Source organism: Caretta caretta, chromosome 2 (assembly GCF_965140235.1).
Source record: "Caretta caretta isolate rCarCar2 chromosome 2, rCarCar1.hap1, whole genome shotgun sequence".
NCBI classification, from domain to species: domain Eukaryota; kingdom Metazoa; phylum Chordata; order Testudines; family Cheloniidae; genus Caretta; species Caretta caretta.
In genome coordinates this window covers 229,777,059-229,796,695 of record NC_134207.1, presented here as the reverse complement: position 1 = coordinate 229,796,695, position 19,637 = coordinate 229,777,059, and the positions used below count along the sequence as shown (strand labels likewise).

The window sequence follows — 19,637 nt, the reverse complement described above, 5'->3', positions numbered from 1 at the left end:
TCCTGTCCTCTTCTACCACTGAGAATAGTCTAGAACCATCCCTTCTGGAACCACCTCTCAGGTAGTTGAAAGCAGCTATCAAATCCCCTCTCATTCTTCTCTTCTGCAGACTAAACAATCCCAGTTCCCTCAGCCTCTCCTCATAAGTCATGTGTTCCAGACCCCAATCATTTTTGTTGCCCTTCGCTGGACTCTCTCCAATTTATCCACATCCTTCTTGTAGTGCGGGGCCCAAAACTGGACACAGTACTCCAGATGAGGCCTCACCAATGTCAAATAGAGGGGAACGATCACGTCCCTCGATCTGCTCGCTATGCCCCTAGGTCATATGATTTGTGCTCTCTTATGACATAAGTAATATTTCAGTAATATTCAGTAATAAGTAATATTTCAGAAAATTAAATAGGCAAATTTCAAAAGGTTTTATGAAATTAAATGTTATAATTATTAAATTCATCAGAGCAGAATGGTGATCCTGCTATTTGAGATATGAAGGGCCTGTGGCTTGCATCAGTTCTTATACTACTATATAAAGTATTGGGCATTAAACTGTAGCAGTAGCTTGTTACAAACTTAGGTTCCAGAGATCTGTTAAGGCCTGGTGAAACGGTTAAAGTTAGTCATTGCATTCTACTATCTGCTTCGACTGTACGTTGTAATTAGTGTAACTATGATCACTACATATGAAACATTCCATGAATTCTATCATGCATGCCATTATTCTTATATTCTGTCCTACAGCAAGAGTTTGAACTTTTGTGGAGCCTTTGCTCTCTCTTTTTGCAGAGGTTCTCTCAAATCCCCTCATTTCTCCATCCCATTTTCCACCTCACACCAAGGCTCAGTGTCATGTTTGCCCTCTTGTTGGTCCAGGAGGGATGGATGCAACTCATTCTAGAACTGTACCTTGGAGAGAACTGCTGGGTCCTGGCAATCAGGGATTTTATGCTTTCCTGCAGGTAGAATGTGACCAGTCAGGTGCCCCTTCATGACTTAGGTAAACAGAAAAAGGACATTAGAAAGGAAAATCAACATTGCTCCTAGTTTAGTCCAAAGGAGGCTGCCTGAGAGCAATGGGAGATGTTCTCTTCACACAGGGAGTGAATGCACGGAAGGTTTCTAAGCCTCTGTTGCTCAGACGTTCAGGGCTCAATGGCAACACATTGTGCTGACTGCAGATCATCAAGCTAGCCATTACAGTGTCCTTTTTTCCTGTCTACCAGTGTAAGATTAAAGCCTGTTTAGCAACTACAAATACTTAACCCTCCACCACACCACACATACCACCACCACCTCTGCCTTTTGTATGCACAGTGATTAAAGAAAGTTTTACTTAAACAATCAACGTGTCAAATCAAGTACAATAAATCCCTTACACATCCTGGATTCTGTTTTTGGTTTGATGGATTACTGTAAATTGGGAGCTCCATCAATAAGATTTTTCCAAGATAAGTTACAATACAGAGTAGATCAGGATGTTTGGTCTCCTGTCTGTCAGAAATAGATATTTATTTTTAATTAAATATGTGCTTTAAACTGTTTCATAACCAACAGACATCTTTGGAATGGGACGTTGTGGTTGATGTATCTTCAAGTCACTGTGTGTTCTGCTTCTTTCTTTTAAAAGTATGTTCCCATCAATACACTGATGCCACTGGTGTGCTGACATCTCCAAACTACCCCAGAAACTACCCTGTCAAGACAGAATGCATATACAGGATCCGAGTGGAAACCAACAAACAGATTGTGCTGCATTTCACCAACTTCACCTTGGAAGGGAATAAGCTTTGTTCAATGGATTATGTGGAAATCAGGCAAGCCCATTGAGTTCTATTATCCTCGTTACTGATTGTAACCAAGGGTAGGAAGTAGAATCCGTTTAGGCTGAACAAGAAACTGTAGCCTGAAATGTACCTGGGGCTGGCACGCTGGGAAAGGGTTTGTTAGTGAACTAGAAATAAAACCTTGTTGCTCCCTCCTTCCTGTTCCATTCTTATATTTCCCACCTCTGATGGTCCTGGAGAAATTCCAGCTCCATCAGGGTAAGTGAATGGATTCTTGTGGGGCTTATAAATTCCTCAGCAGAAGGACCATCTCTTCTTGTACTGGTTGGGGAGAGGCACTATAAGTGAAAGAAAGCATAGAGTCAGATAAAGTAAAAAATCTTAAATGAATCAGACTGAATCATAGAATCTCTATGGATAGAAATTCCATGCTTGAACAATAAGATACAGCAGTAAGAATCTACTGCTGACCACCTGACCAGGACGGTGACAGCGACTGTGAAATGCTCAGGCAGGTTAGAGTGGCTTCATAGGCAGAACATGCAATAATAATGGAGGGATTTCAACTATCCTCATATTGTGTATATGTCACCTCAGGATAGGATGCAGAGATAAAATTTCTTCACACCACAAATGACTGCTTCATGGAGCAGCTAGTCCTGGAACGCACAAGGGAAGAGGCAATTCTTGATTTTGTCCTAAGTGGAGCATAGGATCTGGTCCAGGAGCTGGATATAGCTGAACTGCTTGGTAATAGCGACCATGCTGTAATTAAATTTAACATCTGTGTGGGGGGAAATGCTAAACAAACCCACCACAGTAGCATTTAACTTCAAAAAGAGGGACTACACAAAAATGAGGAAGCTAGTTAAACAGAAATCAAAAGGGACAATCACAAAGGTTAAATACCTGCAGACTGCACGGAGACTATTTTTAAAACGCTGTAATAGAGTCACAAATAAAATATATATACCCCCAAATAAAAAAAACAGTCAGAGGACCAAAAAAATGCCAGCAATGCTAAACAGCAGAATAAAAGAGGTGGCGAGAGGCAAAAAGGCATCTTTTAAAAATTGGAAGTCAAATCCTAATGAGGAAAATAGAAAGGAGTGTAAAATTATAATAAGGCAGTCCAAGAAAAAATTAGAAGCACAACAAGTGAAGGACACAAAAACTAACAGCAATTTTGTAAGTAGATCAGAAGCAGCAAGCTTGCCAAACAATGTGTGGGGCAACTGGATGACTGAGGTGCTAAAGGGGCACACAAGGAAAACGAGACTATTGCAGAGAAGCTAAATGATGTCTTTGCATCAGTCTTCACTACAGAGGATGTGGGGGAGATCCCTATACCCAAGCCATTCCTTTTAGGTGACAGACTGTCCCAGATTGAGGTGTTGATAGAGGATGTTTTGGAACAAATTGATCAATTAAAGAGTAATAAATCACCAGGAACTCAGATAGGAAATTGCAGAACTATTAACTGTGGTATGTAACCTACATTTGAATCAGACTCTGTAGCAGGTGACTGGAAAGTAGCTAATGTAACACCTACACCTAAAACCCTGATATAACGCAGTCCTCGGGAGCCAAAAAATCTTACCACGTTATCGGTGAAACCTATAGGTGCGTTATATCGGGGTAGAGTGATTAGAGTCTACAAAGAAATAATGTGCTTTGAAATTTTACTAGGAAAGATATTTTTATTCCTTTAGGATAAAAATGTTTGTAAACTTGCGAACTAAATCATTTTTGTTAGTAGGGACAGAGGGTCTCGGGCGGGAGGGAGGCAGGAGCCGTGTGAAGTGGCGGTGGCGGCAAAACCGCCCAGCCCGGCGGAGAGCGCAGCACCCCCTGGCCGGGGCGCGGGAGGCGTGGAGCCGGGGCCAGGGCTGCAGCACGGATCCGCTCCCTCCGGCCGCAGGCACCCGGGCTGGAGCATGAACTTCCGCCCCTCGGGTCACCGCAGCCTGGCTGAGCCCCGCTACATCCCCACCGCGCTACCCCTGCACGTCTGAATCGACCCCTGTTCCCCTTCCCCCCATTGGCCCCATTATCCAACCCCTCGGCCCTGGCCCGGCACCCGTGTGGGAGCCAGACAAGCTGATGCGCGGATCCGCTGGAGCGCGCAGCTCCGCCCCCCAGAGCGCTGCTTTACCGCCCAGCCCGGTAAAGAGGAGAGAACAGACCTTCTATCATAACAAGGCTAAACCAAATGGTTTAATAAAAACAACTAGAAACAGGATTTCTCTCTTTAAAATATGGCTCTACTTCGGTGGCAGCATATTAAAATGGCACCTTGGATTGTTTTTTAAATCCTACTGTAGGACCTTGCATTTTTTTGTATGTGAAATTGCATGATACTAACATTACAGAAAAGTCAATGACAGTATCATCACTATAATACTTTCAGTGAGGGGTGTGCGTGTGTGCAGAAATATGACTACCCTCAAAACCAACATGTTCAGGAGGCATAACAAAGCTGTGCTTGTGCACCCTGATTGCAACATTAGGGGGTGCCACCACCAGCTAAGGGCAGGATCAGAAGTGTCAGCTGTGGAGGCCAGAGAAAATCATCTAAAACTGAGATTCAACCCATCTGTTCTGAAATATAGGTAGGCTAATATAGGCCTACCTATATTTGTCTGTTGCTTTATAGAGGACAGACATGATGGCGCTGATGCTTTGCCCTCATTGCTCCCCCATGCAGCTTCAAAGATCCCAGAGATGCTTCTTTGGCTCTGTCAGGATGTTGTGATGTTTTGAACCTGTACTGGAATGAAATTGTTGAGATTTATGCTCAGCTTTTGAAGGTATTTAGGCATTGCTGCTCTCAGTGTTGCACCGCTTAATTTAATTTAAGATTTTGGGCCCTAATCTCATTTCCAATAGGGATTTAGGAACCTAAATCTCATCAGCTGTCAGTGGAATTTTGGCTTTTGAAATGAGAGAGAGGTTACTAAATCATTTGGGCCTTGCAATGCTGAGTGCAGCAATGCCTAAATACCTTCAAAAGCTGGGCCAAAATGCTTGCAAGTGGTTTGTGAGTAGTTGATTAAAACGTCTTGCACATAGCAGAACCCCTTCAGTAGTTAATAATGTATTCCTGCTAAAGACAAAGCTGAAGGAATCCCAGGAGACATTTCATTTACTTTTCTCACTCTTACCTGTTTGGCCCAAGATTTTTCTTCTGTTTCATTCTAGAGATGGAGGCTATGAAACTTCACCAGTGCTTGGAAAGTACTGTGGTTCGGCTCTGCCTCCTGTAATCATCTCCCATAGTAACAGGCTGTGGATAAAATTTGTAAGTGATGTATATGGCACAAGAACTGGATTTTCAGCTTACTGGGATGGTACCACAACAGGTAAAAAGACAGGTTTCAGAGTAGCAGCCGTGTTAGTCTGTATCCATAAAAGGAAAAGGAGTACTTGTGGCAGCTTAGTGATTAACACATTTATTAGAGCATAAGCTTTCGTGCGCTACAGCTCACTTCATCAGATGCATGAAAATGAGAATGAGAATGCCAAGGGTGGAACTATTTGACCAATCTCCTTGTTAGATCTTTTATTTTTTATTCTGTGCCGTTTTCTATCTCCCCTGCACCTAACTGCATCCTGAATCCCCTTTAAACACTTTCCCCCAAACTTAACTGATTGGTGGTAACACAAGTTCAAGCAGTTTAGAAAAGGGATCTACATTTCCTGTTCTTGGGTAAATAAGGGTTTCTCTCCAAGTGATTTACGATAGCACCATATTCTAGTTTATATTTTAACTTCCACTCTATTCTTTGTTTCTGTGCTTGTTAGGAAATGAATGGTGCTAACAGAAGTGGGGCTGAGAGATACAGCGTGGGAGGGCAGTGGAGCAGGATTTAGTATTAGAACAGCAGAGTATGAGATAGGACTCCTGGGTTCTGTTGCTGTCTCTGTCCCTGACTTCCTATGAGACATTTGGTGAATCATTTATCCTTTCATTTCTTCAGGTTACTATTTGTATAGTAATAGCTATCTCAAAGGAATGCTGTTAGGATTAATTAGCTAATATGCATAAAATGCTTTAAGATCCCCAGGGGAAAGGTGCTATCAAAGTGCAGTTATTATTGTATATTTGCTATCTTCTGTTACATAATTGTGGCAAGAAAGAAAGGAAAGTATGAGGATAAACCTAAAGTCCCTTAAAAAGAGCTATAAACTCATTGCCATGGCATCAGTAACCATGGAAAAACTCATGCTAATGGATGTAATACATTCATTAGCAGATGATTTGTACTTTTCCTGAAGTGTAATTCCAGCAGGACACGTCTCTTGCCTGAGGTTAGAATTTTCCCAAGGGGCTCTACAGTGTGTATAATCCTGTGAGGTAGCTCCCTGCTGTGAAGCATTTCATTGGATAAAGGAGAGTTACAGTAGAAGAGTAGTTTTCAGAGTAGCAGCCGTGTTAGTCTGTATTCGCAAAAAGAAAAGGAGTACTTGTGGCACCTTAGAGACTGACCAATTTATTTGAGCATAAGCTTTCGTGAGCTACAGCTCACTTCATCGGATGAGTAGAAAACTAAGCATAAAATCTCTTTATGAGAGAGAGACTGGGGAGGTTTAATGCAGTTAATTATGGTTCTCTTTGTTCTTTTCAGGCTGTGGTGGGACCCTCACAACTTCATCTGGCATGTTCATGTCTCCCAACTATCCCATGCCTTATTACCACAATTCAGAATGCTATTGGTTGTTGAAGTCAAGCCGAGGCAGTCTTTTTGAAATCCAGTTTCAACAGTTCCACTTGGAGTTTCATCCAAAATGCAGCTCTGATTACCTTGCTGTATGTACAGTCTCTCTCTCTTCCTCAGATTAGGGTGATCAGAAAGCAAGTGTGAAAAATCGGGATGGGGTGGGGGGTAATAGGAGCCTATATAAGAAGAAGACCCAAAAATAGGGACTGTCCCCATAAAATTGGGACATCTGGTCACCCTACCTCAAATACTAGGGGTATAAGTGCTGGAACTAGGGGTGTGCGGCATGCTGCAGCATCCCCTGACTTGAAGTGGTTTCCATTATATGTAAAGTTTACAGTTGGTTCAGTGGCTCTCAGCACCCCCACTAGGGGAGGGAGCACAGTGTGAGTGCCCATGTACAGAGAGAGAGAGAGAGAGATTCACACCAAGTGAACAGTTCTAAAGTAGGAAAATTCCATCCTGAATGCCACCTTTAAAGTTATGGAGAGGATTATTTTAGGACAGAGGAGGGTACAGGATGTGTGTGTGTGAGAGAGAGAGATTTAAGAGCAAATTGAAGGTCACTTCAAAAAGTTTGTCCCTTTATACTGTTTTTCCATATATGGCTTTCCCCATAACATGTGATAGCTTTGTTCTCCTTTACTTTACAATGAGAGATCAGTTAAATGTGTTAACAGTTTAATAGTTTTCACTACTATCATCATCCCTCAAGATTTTTATGTCTCTCTTTATTCAAAGGTATATGATGGCAACAGTAGCAGTGCTAAGATGCTGGGTAAATTTTGTGGGAATCAGATACCAGAGTCAATCCGCTCCACCAGGGATGCTTTATATGTGAAACTAAAGACAGATGGTCATTTTGAAGGTAGAGGTTTCCTTGCTGAGTACAAGCAGAGTAAGTATGAACAAGAAGAGTGAGAGTGGCAAGTTGCTAGAATGCCAGCATTGGTTCTACAAACTTCTTATTGTATCCTCTGGTTTCATCTGTGAGCAGAATTCTCTTCCAGGAAGGATTGTGCATGTATTATATTATTTGGCTAGATTCTCTAGTCTACTAGGGCCACAGCACATAGTGCACTTAAAATGGACAGAGAGAGCTAGCTGCGAATCCCAACGTAAGAGAAATGTCTCCTGATGGAAAGCAGGTGGAGTTGGCTCTGCTGCCACCTATGTCTGCTGCCCCTTCTACTCTTTCATTAAGGACCGAATGTGTGTGAGGGTGTGTGTCAGGGCCATTCCATTGGTGCATGGATTGGAGGAGCACAGTGGAAAAGTGCGCAGCTGCTCCTGATCTTCCGTTGATGTAAGTTCAGACATTTTGCCAATGGTGGAAGATAAAGTAGCCCCTTCGCTGCTGTAATTTCTGCTGGGGCTAGGTGGATGAAGATCAAGGAGCCACAACCAGATCCTTTTGGCCCCCTTCAAATGTAATGGAGAATCTGGCCCATAGATTCTAGTAAAGCCAATCTGGAACATTTCTGAGAGCTTAATTTTTCAAAGCATTTGTTGCAAAAGACACATTTTTGAATTTCTTTGCAAAACAATTCTTCTCCTGGAAATCCCTGAAAGTGTTGAAGTTCTACAGAGAGCAGAATACGAACATTTGGAGGTGTCATGTCCATGAATCAGTGTGCTCAGCTTGTTACAATATATGCACAACAGAAACAAATCAGTACTTTTTATACTTATTTTTACTGGTATTAAAAAATGAACTGATGTATTTTTAAACAAAGCTGTCACTAAATCTAGGGGGTTTTTTTAGGAGTCCGAAAGAGAATATGAAAGGTATGTAGGTTTTTGGATTTGAAATATTTATCTTTTTGTGTCATACTCTATATAACACTTTCATGGCTGGTACTTATCTTTTAAATTGTAAGTCATGCAGAATTCTGGCTTTTCTCCATAATCTTGAATATTGTCCCAATATTTAATTTTCTTCTTGCACAATACGTTTTGTGCCATATGGACTAGGTAAACCTTTGATACGTCACTAAGTATAAACTGCATTACAGTTAATCTCTGAATATCCTGAAGATGACATGTCATTTTGAGAAGACTTGTAGGTTTATAGAGAGGGTTGTAGCTGGGCATTCCTCTGGGTTTGAATTACAGTAAATGATTATACCCCACTGTTTCTAATCAGAACATTTGAAAAGCCAAGGGTATTCAAGTTCGGTTTGTACTCGTGTGGTGCCTTTTTTTTTTTTTTTTACCTTTGACTGGCTCACTCATCCCTTAAAGGAATCCCACAGTCCCCATATTCTTTACATGCCACAAAGTAAGACTCTTGATTAGAAAAAGCCTTGTAGCTATGTCCTTTTAAAGAGGACGGTCATGGGATTCTCTAGTCACTGCTGGGGAGTCCGCTTGTGACTGCATCTGTGGGAAAATGCTGCCTGGTCTGATGCCCCCTTCAGTCTCTCATTTGCTCTGTGGCCCTTCTCATACTCAAGCAGTAACAGTGCTTCCTCTTCATGACTCAGTGTTCTCCCTCTTCGTGGCTTGGCCCTATAGCCAAGTGACTGTAATTTTCTCCTTCCAGGATATCAAAGCCTCACTGGACCGATTGACTGGGTATTGTCCCTGGCAATCTTCCAATTCAAGGCTATGCCACTTTCCCAGGGACTAGAAGGGGAATCTGGGCCCACCCTCTACTCCGGGTTCCAACTCAGGGACCCTTGAATCAGTGGCCAAGGCCTGTACCATCTCAAATCTTGCTGCCATTTTCCTGAACCTTTTTCTACTCCACTTCTATCAGGCTTTTACTCCACCACCCTTCTGGGTAAACCCTTCCTTCAGAGCCTGGAGCCCAGGGCTTCTACTCTCTCCCTGGGTTTCCTTCTTTCCCTCTCTAAGCCCAGAGAGTGACTACAGGCTTCCACACTGCAGCCTCCTTCTGCCCTCACTTCATGGCCTTATACCAGCCCTGCCTGCTCCTGTCCAGCTGGGCTCCACCCTCAATCAGTGCTTGCCTATCAAGCCAACTTTCTTTCAGGTGCACCCTAGCAGATTACTTAACCCCTTCTGAGCCACATTAACCCTTTCTGTGGGGTGATCACAAGGACCAACAGCATGTTTACAAATGTAGAGTATCTGAGATATCAGCTAAAGGCATGTGTGTTTTGCCATTTACATTACTATTTCATTACTAACGATGCACAATAAATTCAATAAACAAAACTTTTGGTGGCTTGCTCAAACTCTGAAAATGTACAGCAGGTATCAGTTTGAAATAATGTAGTAAATTACCAAATACATTCATGTCTTCTAGTTTGAATGATAGTGTACAGTGAAACATGACACATTCTAAAGGAAAATGTGCTTATTGATGTAAGACAAACATGCAGAGGCACTTACGTGCCAGATGTATTTCTGATACAAAAATAGGACCAGAAGGCAGCTGCATAGTCTAACTCATATTCTTCTAAATCCATTTTGGAGTTTTCATGTAGTCTTTCCCAATGGTGCTTGAGTGTGAATCTGCAGACATGTCCCAATTCACCTGACCCTTAGCCTCAGTTGCACTCTGGGTACTTTAGAACACGTAAGTACCTGCACTTACTGTTCTGTAAATCATTCTGAAAAAATTCCAAGACTTGGAAAGGAGGTATGTGCATTATTTCTGATGACGGATAATGGAAGAGTTGTTCAAGTGACTTTCAGATACCCATAGTTGGTCAATTCAGTCATCAGTCCAGGTGTACCCTTGGATTCCTTGCTAATGCTGAGTTCTCACATAGCATCTGTTAGTAATGCTTTCTACCCTCTCTGCGTGGCTTGGAAACTCCATCCCATCCTGGAGGATGAAGACCTGGCCTTAGTTATTCATGCCTCTGTCAATTCTAAGCAAGAGTACAGCAGTGCAATATGTCTGAGCATGAAGCCTTCAGCACTTAAGAGACTTCAACTACTTAAGAATGCTGCAGCACACCTCCTCAGGAACAAAGGCTACTGCGAATCTATCAGACCTGTCCTCTGCTCTCTACACTGGCTTCCCATAGAATTTTAAATCAAGTTCTAGGTCTCACTACTTATTTTCAAAGCACTCCATGGCCTGGGCCAAGGTATCTGAAAAATCATCTAAAGCTCCAGGACAAAGATGGTGGCTGACAGCTATGCTTCTCTGGCAAAATGGAACTCTCAACAATCCGAGTAAAAGCTTGGCTGTGCGGAAGACAGAACTTCCTCTGGGGGCAGTCTGAGACTGTGGACTGAACTTCCCCAGGAGCTGAGAACTGTCACAAATCTCACCACTTTTTGCTTTAAGGGCAAGATTCATTTCTTTGGCCTGGCCTTTTCTTCCATAAATGCATGGCAACAAGTATATTTGTATTAAAAAAACCCACACATCCCAACCAAACACAACACCACACTGCGTGTGCATCTCCCTCTGGGGAGCGGATGAGAGAACAAACTACATGTGACAGATGAGTATCATGTTCTTAAAGCGCTACTGGAAGGCCCTCAGATACTACTGTGATGAACACAGTATAAAAACCTCTATGGAATAGAATTGCTTTGCTAACATGTTCTTCAAACTCTCTGTATATTTCCTGTTCCAGAAAGAAGAACTTCCTACTTTTCTATTTCCCCCCTGTAGCAGGGCGTGATCCACTCCTGGCTTCTTGCATCACAGACACCTGTGCAGACTGCACTAGATAGATATCCACACCGTGCTGTTTATTTCAGATCTCTCCAATGCCTTTACAGTTTTAAACGGCAATACTATGTACAATGTCCCTTGTATCTTCAGCCCTTTTCCTAGGGCCCAAAAAGAGCGGATGTCTCCTTGAACTGAGAGCTCTGTGAGACTGGACTCAGCTAGCCCTGTTCCCCTTGCACATCCTTCCTGTGCCTTTTTATCAGTCTTCAGCTGATGGGTCAATTAATCCTTTAGCTCACCCAGCCTGCTACCCTGAGTAGCTAATCACATTTCATTCCTTGGTCAGCCCTCTTGGGGAACTACTTAGTGTCAGAGTGATCAGACCAGAGACTCCCCTGTTAACTCCCTGCCCTCTGCCACCCCACTCATCTTATTCTGCTCCCATGTACACATTTATATGGGGTAACCAAATACAATATGCTCTGCAGCACAGCATTTACTCATATTGATAGTCTTTGAGTCCAGTGGAATCCAGATTCAGGAAAATAAGAATCACTGATCCAACAGCATGGCTATTCTATACCCTTTCTCTACTTTCTTTTCTCTTTCAAACATTTTTCACCCCACCCTACCCCGGGGAGGGGAAAATTCTCTTTATCCCAGTCAAAATCCACAAATCCTCTACTAGATCTCGGCTTGATGACTAACCAGGGAAAGTATTATTAAGAACTTCATGCTGGCTTCCAGCATGTTAAACCAGTTAGGAAGTCCAACTCAAGCCAACTATGTTTCATTTGTCTTTCTAGCCATGTGGGATCTTTTTTTTCCCCCCCTAGTTCCCTGAAATGGTATGTGAGTTTGCAGTATTGTGTCTAAAAACATCCACAGCCACTGTAAATTGGTTCAAAGTGACTTATTTAGCTAAATGGTACATTGCATTTTTATTTTGAGTTTTTTAAAATAATATAAATAGATGTTTTAGAGAATAATTTTGCATTTGAAAAAAATAAAAATAGGCCAAAAGAGTATGTAGGATAATGGGGGAGATCAGCTCATGATTCTAGTCTTACTTGGGAGGAAGGATATGCTTGTAAAGAACGACTTGTAGTTGGGATATCTGGATTTTGTTCCTTGTGCCTGCGTTTCCTTGGGAAAATCACTTACCCCTCTCTCTCAATTTCCTTCTCTGTAAAACAGGAGTACTAATACCTACCTCGTGCCAGTATTATTAGGCTTTATTCGGTAGTATTTGTAGATAATTTGAGATCCTGGGATGGAAAGCAGCATACAAAGTATAATTTATTACTGTATTTTTTTCCCCAGTTTGCCAAGGAATAGTGATTGCCAACCGTAGCCATGGCATCTTGGAAAGTTTAAATTATCCAGACAATTACCCTCTAAATGAATACTGCAGCTGGACCATCCAAACTACAACTGGCAATACACTTAACTACAGCTTTACATCCTTTGATGTAGAAGAAGGACCAAACTGTGATCTGGACTATTTGAAGGTATGAATCCAAATCCAGACCTCATGTAAATCAGTTCCTTTCATGGAGAATAGTCACTGAAAATACAGTATGCCCTCATTTTTTTCAAATTAGAAATATTCTGTTAGAAGAATAAGTAAAGAAACTGCCATTGTTATTGGTTACATGGTATATCTTACCTGTATGTCTATCAGTTTTAGTCTTTTAGTACTTTGAACTCTAGTGAACAGCCAACATCAGAAGCTGGAATCTGAACCGGTAAGTGAACCTGGTGGTTCATCAGTTTCCAAAGGGAACATGTCCTTATGGATTTGAATGCTGTTGGACTGACATGGCTTTTTTCTGCCTGGTCAAGATACTGTACGAGCTAGAGTTGTACTCACTGCAAAAAACAGTTGTACATCTTAACATTATTTTAACATGGGCAATATAACATATGGTACTGTCAAGGTTCCTCCCCCACTCTGAACTCTAGGGTACAGATGTGGGGACCTGCATGAAAAAAAACTCCTAAGCTTATCTTTACCAGCTTAGGTCAAAACTTCCCCAAGGTACAAAATATTCCCCCCGTTGTCCTTGGACTGGCCGCTACCACCACCAAACTAATACTGGTTACTGGGGAAGAGCTGTTTGGACGCGTCTTTCCCCCCAAAATACTTCCCAAAACCCTGCACCCCACTTCCTGGACAAGGTTTGGTAAAAAGCCTCACCAATTTGCCTAGGTGACTACAGACCCAGACCCTTGGATCTTAAGAACAATGAACAATCCTCCCAACACTTGCACCCCCCCCCCTTCCTGGGAAATGTTGGATAAAAAGCCTCACCAATTTGCATAGGTGACCACAGACCCAAACCCTTGGATCTGAGAACAATGAAAAAGCATTCAGTTTTTTTACAAGAAGACTTTTAATAAAAAATAGAAGTAAATAGAAATAAAGAAATCCCCCCTGTAAAATCAGGATGGTAGATATCTTACAGGGTAATTAGATTCAAAAACATAGAGAACCCCTCTAGGCAAAACCTTAAGTTACAAAAAAGATACACAGACAGAAATAGTTATTCTATTCAGCACAATGCTTTTCTCAGCCATTTAAAGAAATCATAATCTAACACATACCTAGCTAGATTACTTACTAAAAGTTCTAAGACTCCATTCCTGGTCTATCCCCGGCCAAGACGACTACAGACAGACACAGACCCTTTGTTTCTCTCCCTCCTCCCAGCTTTTGAAAGTATCTCGTCTCCTCATTGGTCATTTTGGTCAGGTGCCAGCGAGGTTACCTTTAGCTTCTTAACCCTTTACAGGTGAGAGGAGCTTTCCCCTGGCCAGGAGGGATTTCAAAGGGGTTTACCCTTCCCTTTATATTTATGAAGGTACCAATTCAACAAAGCATTTATGCACATGTTTGTGTATCCCCTTTCAGCAAAGGCTGTAAGCACATGCTTAAGTATCGTTGACTTGACATTAAACACATGCTAAAGTGTTTTGCTGCGTAGGGGTTGTCTTAAACTCAAATTCAGCATGTGTTAAGGCTTTTTGCCTCTCTAAAAGTGCAATTCAGCCCTGTACAGGGGGCTAACACAAAGCACTTATTCACCACTTAAGCTTTGCATAGGGAAGAATTTCACCCTAAGGGACTATATCCCAAAGTTTTTAATAATATTATAGCTATTTGGAGCCAGGAAGCTGACAATGGAGTGGTGGGTATCTAAAGGTTCATAGTATTCTTTTGGGCATAGCTAGTGATTTGGGGGCTGGTCTTCCTGAAAGTGAGGTGACAGCTCTGCTAGGCATGTTCGTCCATTCCATCTTAATCTCCTACATCCTTATCCATTTGGTGTGCCAGTTTTCATAGTTGAAAAACTGGTAATAAACTGGTGAAAACGGTGATTCCAACATCTTCCTGCAGGAGACAGGAGTGGAAAGAAGGTAAGCAAGGAAGTGTTGCTGACCAGAAAAGATACTGAGAACTATCAGGAGTCAGTTAAGACCTGAAAAGTTTTGTGGCCAAGTCAAAGAGGAAACATGAGAGCCAAGCTGAGAAATCACACTGCCAAATCCCAAGATGTCAAAGCCATTGATCAGTGAAGGGCAGGGGCCATGCTCACAGTAGAAAGCCCTCAAGGAGAAATGTGGCTGCTAGAAGACAGTATTCCAGGAGCCAGGGCTCGATAGTGTCAGACTTGAGAAGGCTTGATGGGCATTTTAAGAAACAGAAATAGAACACGTTGGTGGGAGGAAGAAGGGGTGGTGTGGATGTGGGGAACTGTGTCCTTTGTTTTAATAATTTCTAGTTTGTTTCTGATGAAAGAAAAATGGAATGAATTTACTAAAAAGGGTAAAATACAGGAGAAAATAGTCATAGAACTGTGTTAAAGAGTCTTTAATTTACAAAAGAGGTGGCTAAGTTGCTGAGGCAAAAACCAGAAACATAAAAATTCAAAGTTCAGTTAGACACGTTAGACGAAAGGATCATTCTGAGAGAAATCAAAAGAATTATTTTTTGTCATAATACAAATATGTCTGTCTTTAAATGTCATTTAAAATTACGATTCCTGGATATGGAAAAGATGTCTTCATTCTGCTGGCATACAAATATGTGCTAATATGTAAAATGAGAACAAGGATGAATGAGTTAGGAAATCAAGTAATGTTTGTGTCACCCTTTGAATTGTGAAAAGGGGAATATTTTGACATTATTACAGAGTCTATGAGATACAGAGGAAAGAGGAGAATGCTTTGGAATGTGCGTGTCACTGATTTTCTAAGCAGATTGTGTATATATGGTATTCCTGTGCTGAAATCCATGCTGAATCTGACTTCTGTTTGTCAGGGGAGAAAAAATTTAATCAGAATAAAGCCTCATAATTATTAGGGTGGAACAGATGTTGCAGTTTTGCAAAATGCTAACATTATTATTACATTTAAAAAGGAAAGCTCCAGAGGGACCAACCAGAAATAACACTGGTTAAAAAGCAGGTGTATATTCCAGATGATTGACGAAGTAGAGATATTTCATTATTATTATTTATTATTTGAAATAGGCTTTGTGTTAACATATATAGGTGTACTCTGGCAGAAACCTTGCTCAGCTGTATAGAGGATGCACTTCAGAACCCATGTAACTGCAGAAGGAAATAAAAGAATAGAGTCACTAAAGAGTCAGTGTAAGGAAAGAGTGACTTACAATATGTGTTTTAGATTAGGAATTTATTCATAATATGTATAAATGGGCCAAAACCAGACCTTTGAATTCTGGGGAGGAAGAGTATATGTGTGTGAGGGAGATATTGGGGAAGTGTGGGGGGTGTATAGATACAGATCTCTGAATCCTACCACACCTTTGTACTTTTGGACCCAGGTCAGATCCCAAACTATAAAAGAGCCTGTTTTTCAATTCCACATTTGAATGTGGCTAAAATATTTGAATCATGATTCAAAGACTTGGGATGGGAACGGTATTTTGTTTGGTAACTAGATAAACTGCAGTTTCCACGGTATGCATCCGATGAAGTGAGCTGTAGCTCACGAAAGCTCATGCTCAAATAAATTGGTTAGTCTCTAAGGTGCCACAAGTACTCCTTTTCTTTTTGCGAATACAGACTAACACGGCTGTTACTCTGAAACTAGATATAATAAGGACTTTCAGCTTCACTAGTTGCTCCTTGGCCTGCTAAGAAAGAAAGAAAGAAAACTCTTGCACTCGCTTTCTAGTGGCTGTAGGTTCCTTAAAGTACTGTCATCAACTAGATGAAAAAAACAAAACGCTAAGTGTATAGCTGGGAATGCACTAACACAGTGCGCAGGTGATCAGGGATCAACCAGTGCAAATTAAATGAATGACTGAGCCAAACTGAAATGAAATCACATGGAGATAATGAGAAATCATTAGTGCGTTGCTTTTCCCTTTTCTTTCTCTCCTTTGATCACTGGATGCTAATGTTTTTTGAGTCGGGTTGTGCCTTGAAGGCACTGGCCAGCGTTGGGGTCAAGCCAAACCACCTCATCCCCAACAGAGCTCTGTGAAGGAGCATCAGAGTTTGGATTACATGGGGCCTGATTCTCCACAACTTTGCACCTTGCATAGGCATTCACATCTGTACTAAGTGAGGGTAAAATGCCAGGCATTTCTGATTTGGTGGCATTTTAGACCTACTCAGAGCTTAATTTGTAATGAAAGAGGTGCTGGGGCTCTCACAATTTTTTTACCTGCATAACTGATGCCTAGAGGTGCTGGGGCTATGAAATGTCAAGCCTAGAGGCCCTGGGGCTCTGCCCTGCCACAAATTAAGCACTGGACGTACTCTGCACAGTGTAAGTGTACTCTACACAGGGCCAAAGCAGGAGAGAATTGGACTGATGGACTTTATCCAGGCATTTTCTAACATTAATGTTGGGTGAGCACTTCCTGAACAAATGAGCAGCATGTTCTGTTTCATGGTCTGGCAGTGGAAGCTGGCTCTCTCCTAGTAACTCTCCGAGGTTGCCTGACATTTTGCAGAGGGTTTACAGCTTAGTTGTTGAGAATATCAGAGCAGCTACACGTTACCAAAGTGGTGACAGTGTGGATACAGCACATACAGGGGTGCTGGAACAATCTGTGCAAAGGGGGTGCTGAGAGCCATTGAACCAAACTATACACCCTGTATATGTTGGAAACCACTTCAAGCCGGGGGTGCGGGCAGCATCCCCAGCACCCCTAGTTCCAGCACCTATAAGCACATATCTTGTCGCAGACCTGCTTTTTTTTTTTTTTCTGATGTGACACTAATACTAGTTGAATTAGATTGTAATTACATTTCCTGCTGTGACTTGGATTTGAAACCTAGCATTAATCTTTTCAGGGGGAAAAATAGCCAGAAGACTTTACCAGTGAGGTTAGGGACATTAACCTAGGAAAGAAATAGTTTACTCTTCTATCTTTACTTATTGACTTACACTTTATTTAGTGTGACAGATCATAGGCTCAAAAGTGGCAAAACTCTTTTATAAATAAAGAGAATTTAATGTTACTGCATTAGAGATTTGAGTCTAGCAATAGGAATATGAAATTCACTTCCTTCTTATCCAAGAAAAATATGATTTGAAAACCTTTAGTCTTCCTGTCCTTCAGTGGCAAACTACCTCTGTTTTCTTGTACTCACAGCACTTACCCCTCACTTTAAAGTCCAACATGTTTAGCATATGCTTGTAATGATCCTGGGGGAAAAGCCTGCCCACCTCTTCCCAAAGGCACAAAAATGCTTGATGGGCACCAGAACCAGTATAGTTATGATGTGCAAGGGACAGGATTCAGGCCTTTCATATATGAGGGCAAGTTTCTGTGCACTGTAGAGCACTAGCTGATGTCTACAATAGCACGGTGGGAAGGGATAGTAGATCTATGTCTCTGCATATCCATTGGCTAACCTGCATGTGTAGTGATGATGCGTATGTTCCATGGAGCATGGGCAGCAGGTATCATAGGCTGGGAGAGGCTGTGCCTCTCCAAACAGCCAGGTGTGGCTCTGCTCTCACACTACCCTTAGACCGCCCGCCTCCTGCTTCCTGCTCTGTGGCTTCCCCTGTGCTGTGGCCACAGCTCGGGCTGGGGCCAAGCCGGACACCCTCCTGGTGCTCCAGGGGGGCCGCAGGGGGTGGGGCTCTGGGCTCCGGCGGGGGGGGGGGATGCGGAAGGGGTGGCCTGGAGGCTAGCCTCCCCTAGCCGACAGTTGGCATGCCCCCCCCAGGCCATGGAGGCTATTGAAGACATGAGTCTGCAGTAGCAAGCACAGAGTAGTCCTCCTGCTACTCCAGAACCAGGCGGGGTGTGTGTGTGTGTGCGCAGAATTCCTTCCCACATCAACAAACCCTGTAGCGATACCTTGCTCACAACCAGTTATTGGACCTGAATATGTAGGCTCCAGCAAATGAGTACATTCATTCACAGGAAAGCTGTTCTTGAGTACTCTTTCATTTCCTTTTTTGGTAACAGGATATGTTTTTACCACAGCAACATTCCAGGAATACACCATAATATCCTCTCTCTCCATGTGGGAATAATGCATTAGATAATGGTTGCCTGAACTAAACTGGTAATCCTCTTTTTCTAATGAAGGTACACACAGAAGAAAAGAGGTAACACTTTTTTTCCCCTAGCCCTAGTTTTACTTGCTTCCCTAATTTGAACCAGTAAATAAGCTAACACCATATTGGAGCTGGGGGGAGTTGCCCAAGACATATGAGTTATCATGTGATATATATGTCTTTTTAAAAGTCCAGCAGGAATTCTCCAAACCCAGAAGGTGGCTCAGTTTGTGGTCACACACAGATTGCAAAGTATCACCAGCAGCACATCACCCCGTGGAAGCAGATGATAGATGGAATATATTCATCCGGGTTCTTTAGTCAGGCAGTAAATTACAGCCTTCTGGCTGGACTGCAGCGGCATCTGGAAACCCATTAGCACACAAGCTGGCAGTAATCAAACCTATCTACACATAATATACCTACAGGGATTTACAATTCATCAGTAGAAGTTCCTCCGTATGGCATTCTAAGGAAAAAGGCAAATTCTCCTCTCAGCTCTCCATGGCAGTTCTTACCGGTGGTATCATGCTTTCACTGCATGAACAGGTTTTCAGTGGCAGAGCTGAACAATTAGAGAGAGCAGAATATCCGTTAAGATCTGCTTTGACGATCCAAGAGGAGATTTGTGCTCAAAAAGTTTTTCCAAATAGCCTTAATCTTCAGCTCCTCAGATGGTTGGGTATATTTAGAACCACTGTTGGAAAGCAGAATGGAAACCACACTAGTGAGGAGAAAACTCAGTACTGTGATAAATTTGTTAATGGTTAAGGGGCTACATGATCTCTAATTGAAATAAACCTCAGATGGTGAGTGACACAGAGTGATTCAGGATGCGACCAAATGGCGGTTTACTTGAAGACATGCAAAGCCCAGCATGAATGAGTAATACTTTATTTTTAGTTGCACATTTTCTTCAGCTGCTACGCCCTGCCAGCTCAGAGTAATGTGACTTTTCCTCTGCCTCCA

At 42.2% G+C, this 19,637-nt stretch overlaps 1 protein-coding gene and 1 long non-coding RNA gene across 4 annotated transcripts in view; one reads left to right on the top strand and one right to left on the bottom strand.

The window, feature by feature from the left end:
- Nucleotides 1–19,637, top strand: part of CUBN (cubilin) — a 222,911-nt gene that overhangs the window by 52,469 nt on the left and 150,805 nt on the right. For all 3 annotated transcript variants that reach the window (XM_075125891.1, XM_075125892.1, XM_048838028.2), the window contains 5 exons: nt 1,628–1,814; nt 4,986–5,146; nt 6,413–6,594; nt 7,247–7,403; nt 12,435–12,622. In XM_075125891.1, the coding sequence (XP_074981992.1) occupies nt 1,628–1,814; nt 4,986–5,146; nt 6,413–6,594; nt 7,247–7,403; nt 12,435–12,622 (875 nt within the window). The remainder of the gene's footprint in view (nt 1–1,627; nt 1,815–4,985; nt 5,147–6,412; nt 6,595–7,246; nt 7,404–12,434; nt 12,623–19,637) is intronic.
- LOC142071206 (uncharacterized) overlaps nt 1,753–19,637 on the bottom strand; it is a 63,922-nt gene continuing 46,037 nt past the window's right edge. Inside the window, exons 2-3 of the long non-coding RNA XR_012667251.1 lie at nt 4,949–5,070; nt 1,753–2,122 (exon numbers count right to left, since the gene is read on the bottom strand). This is a non-coding gene — a long non-coding RNA (uncharacterized LOC142071206). The remainder of the gene's footprint in view (nt 2,123–4,948; nt 5,071–19,637) is intronic.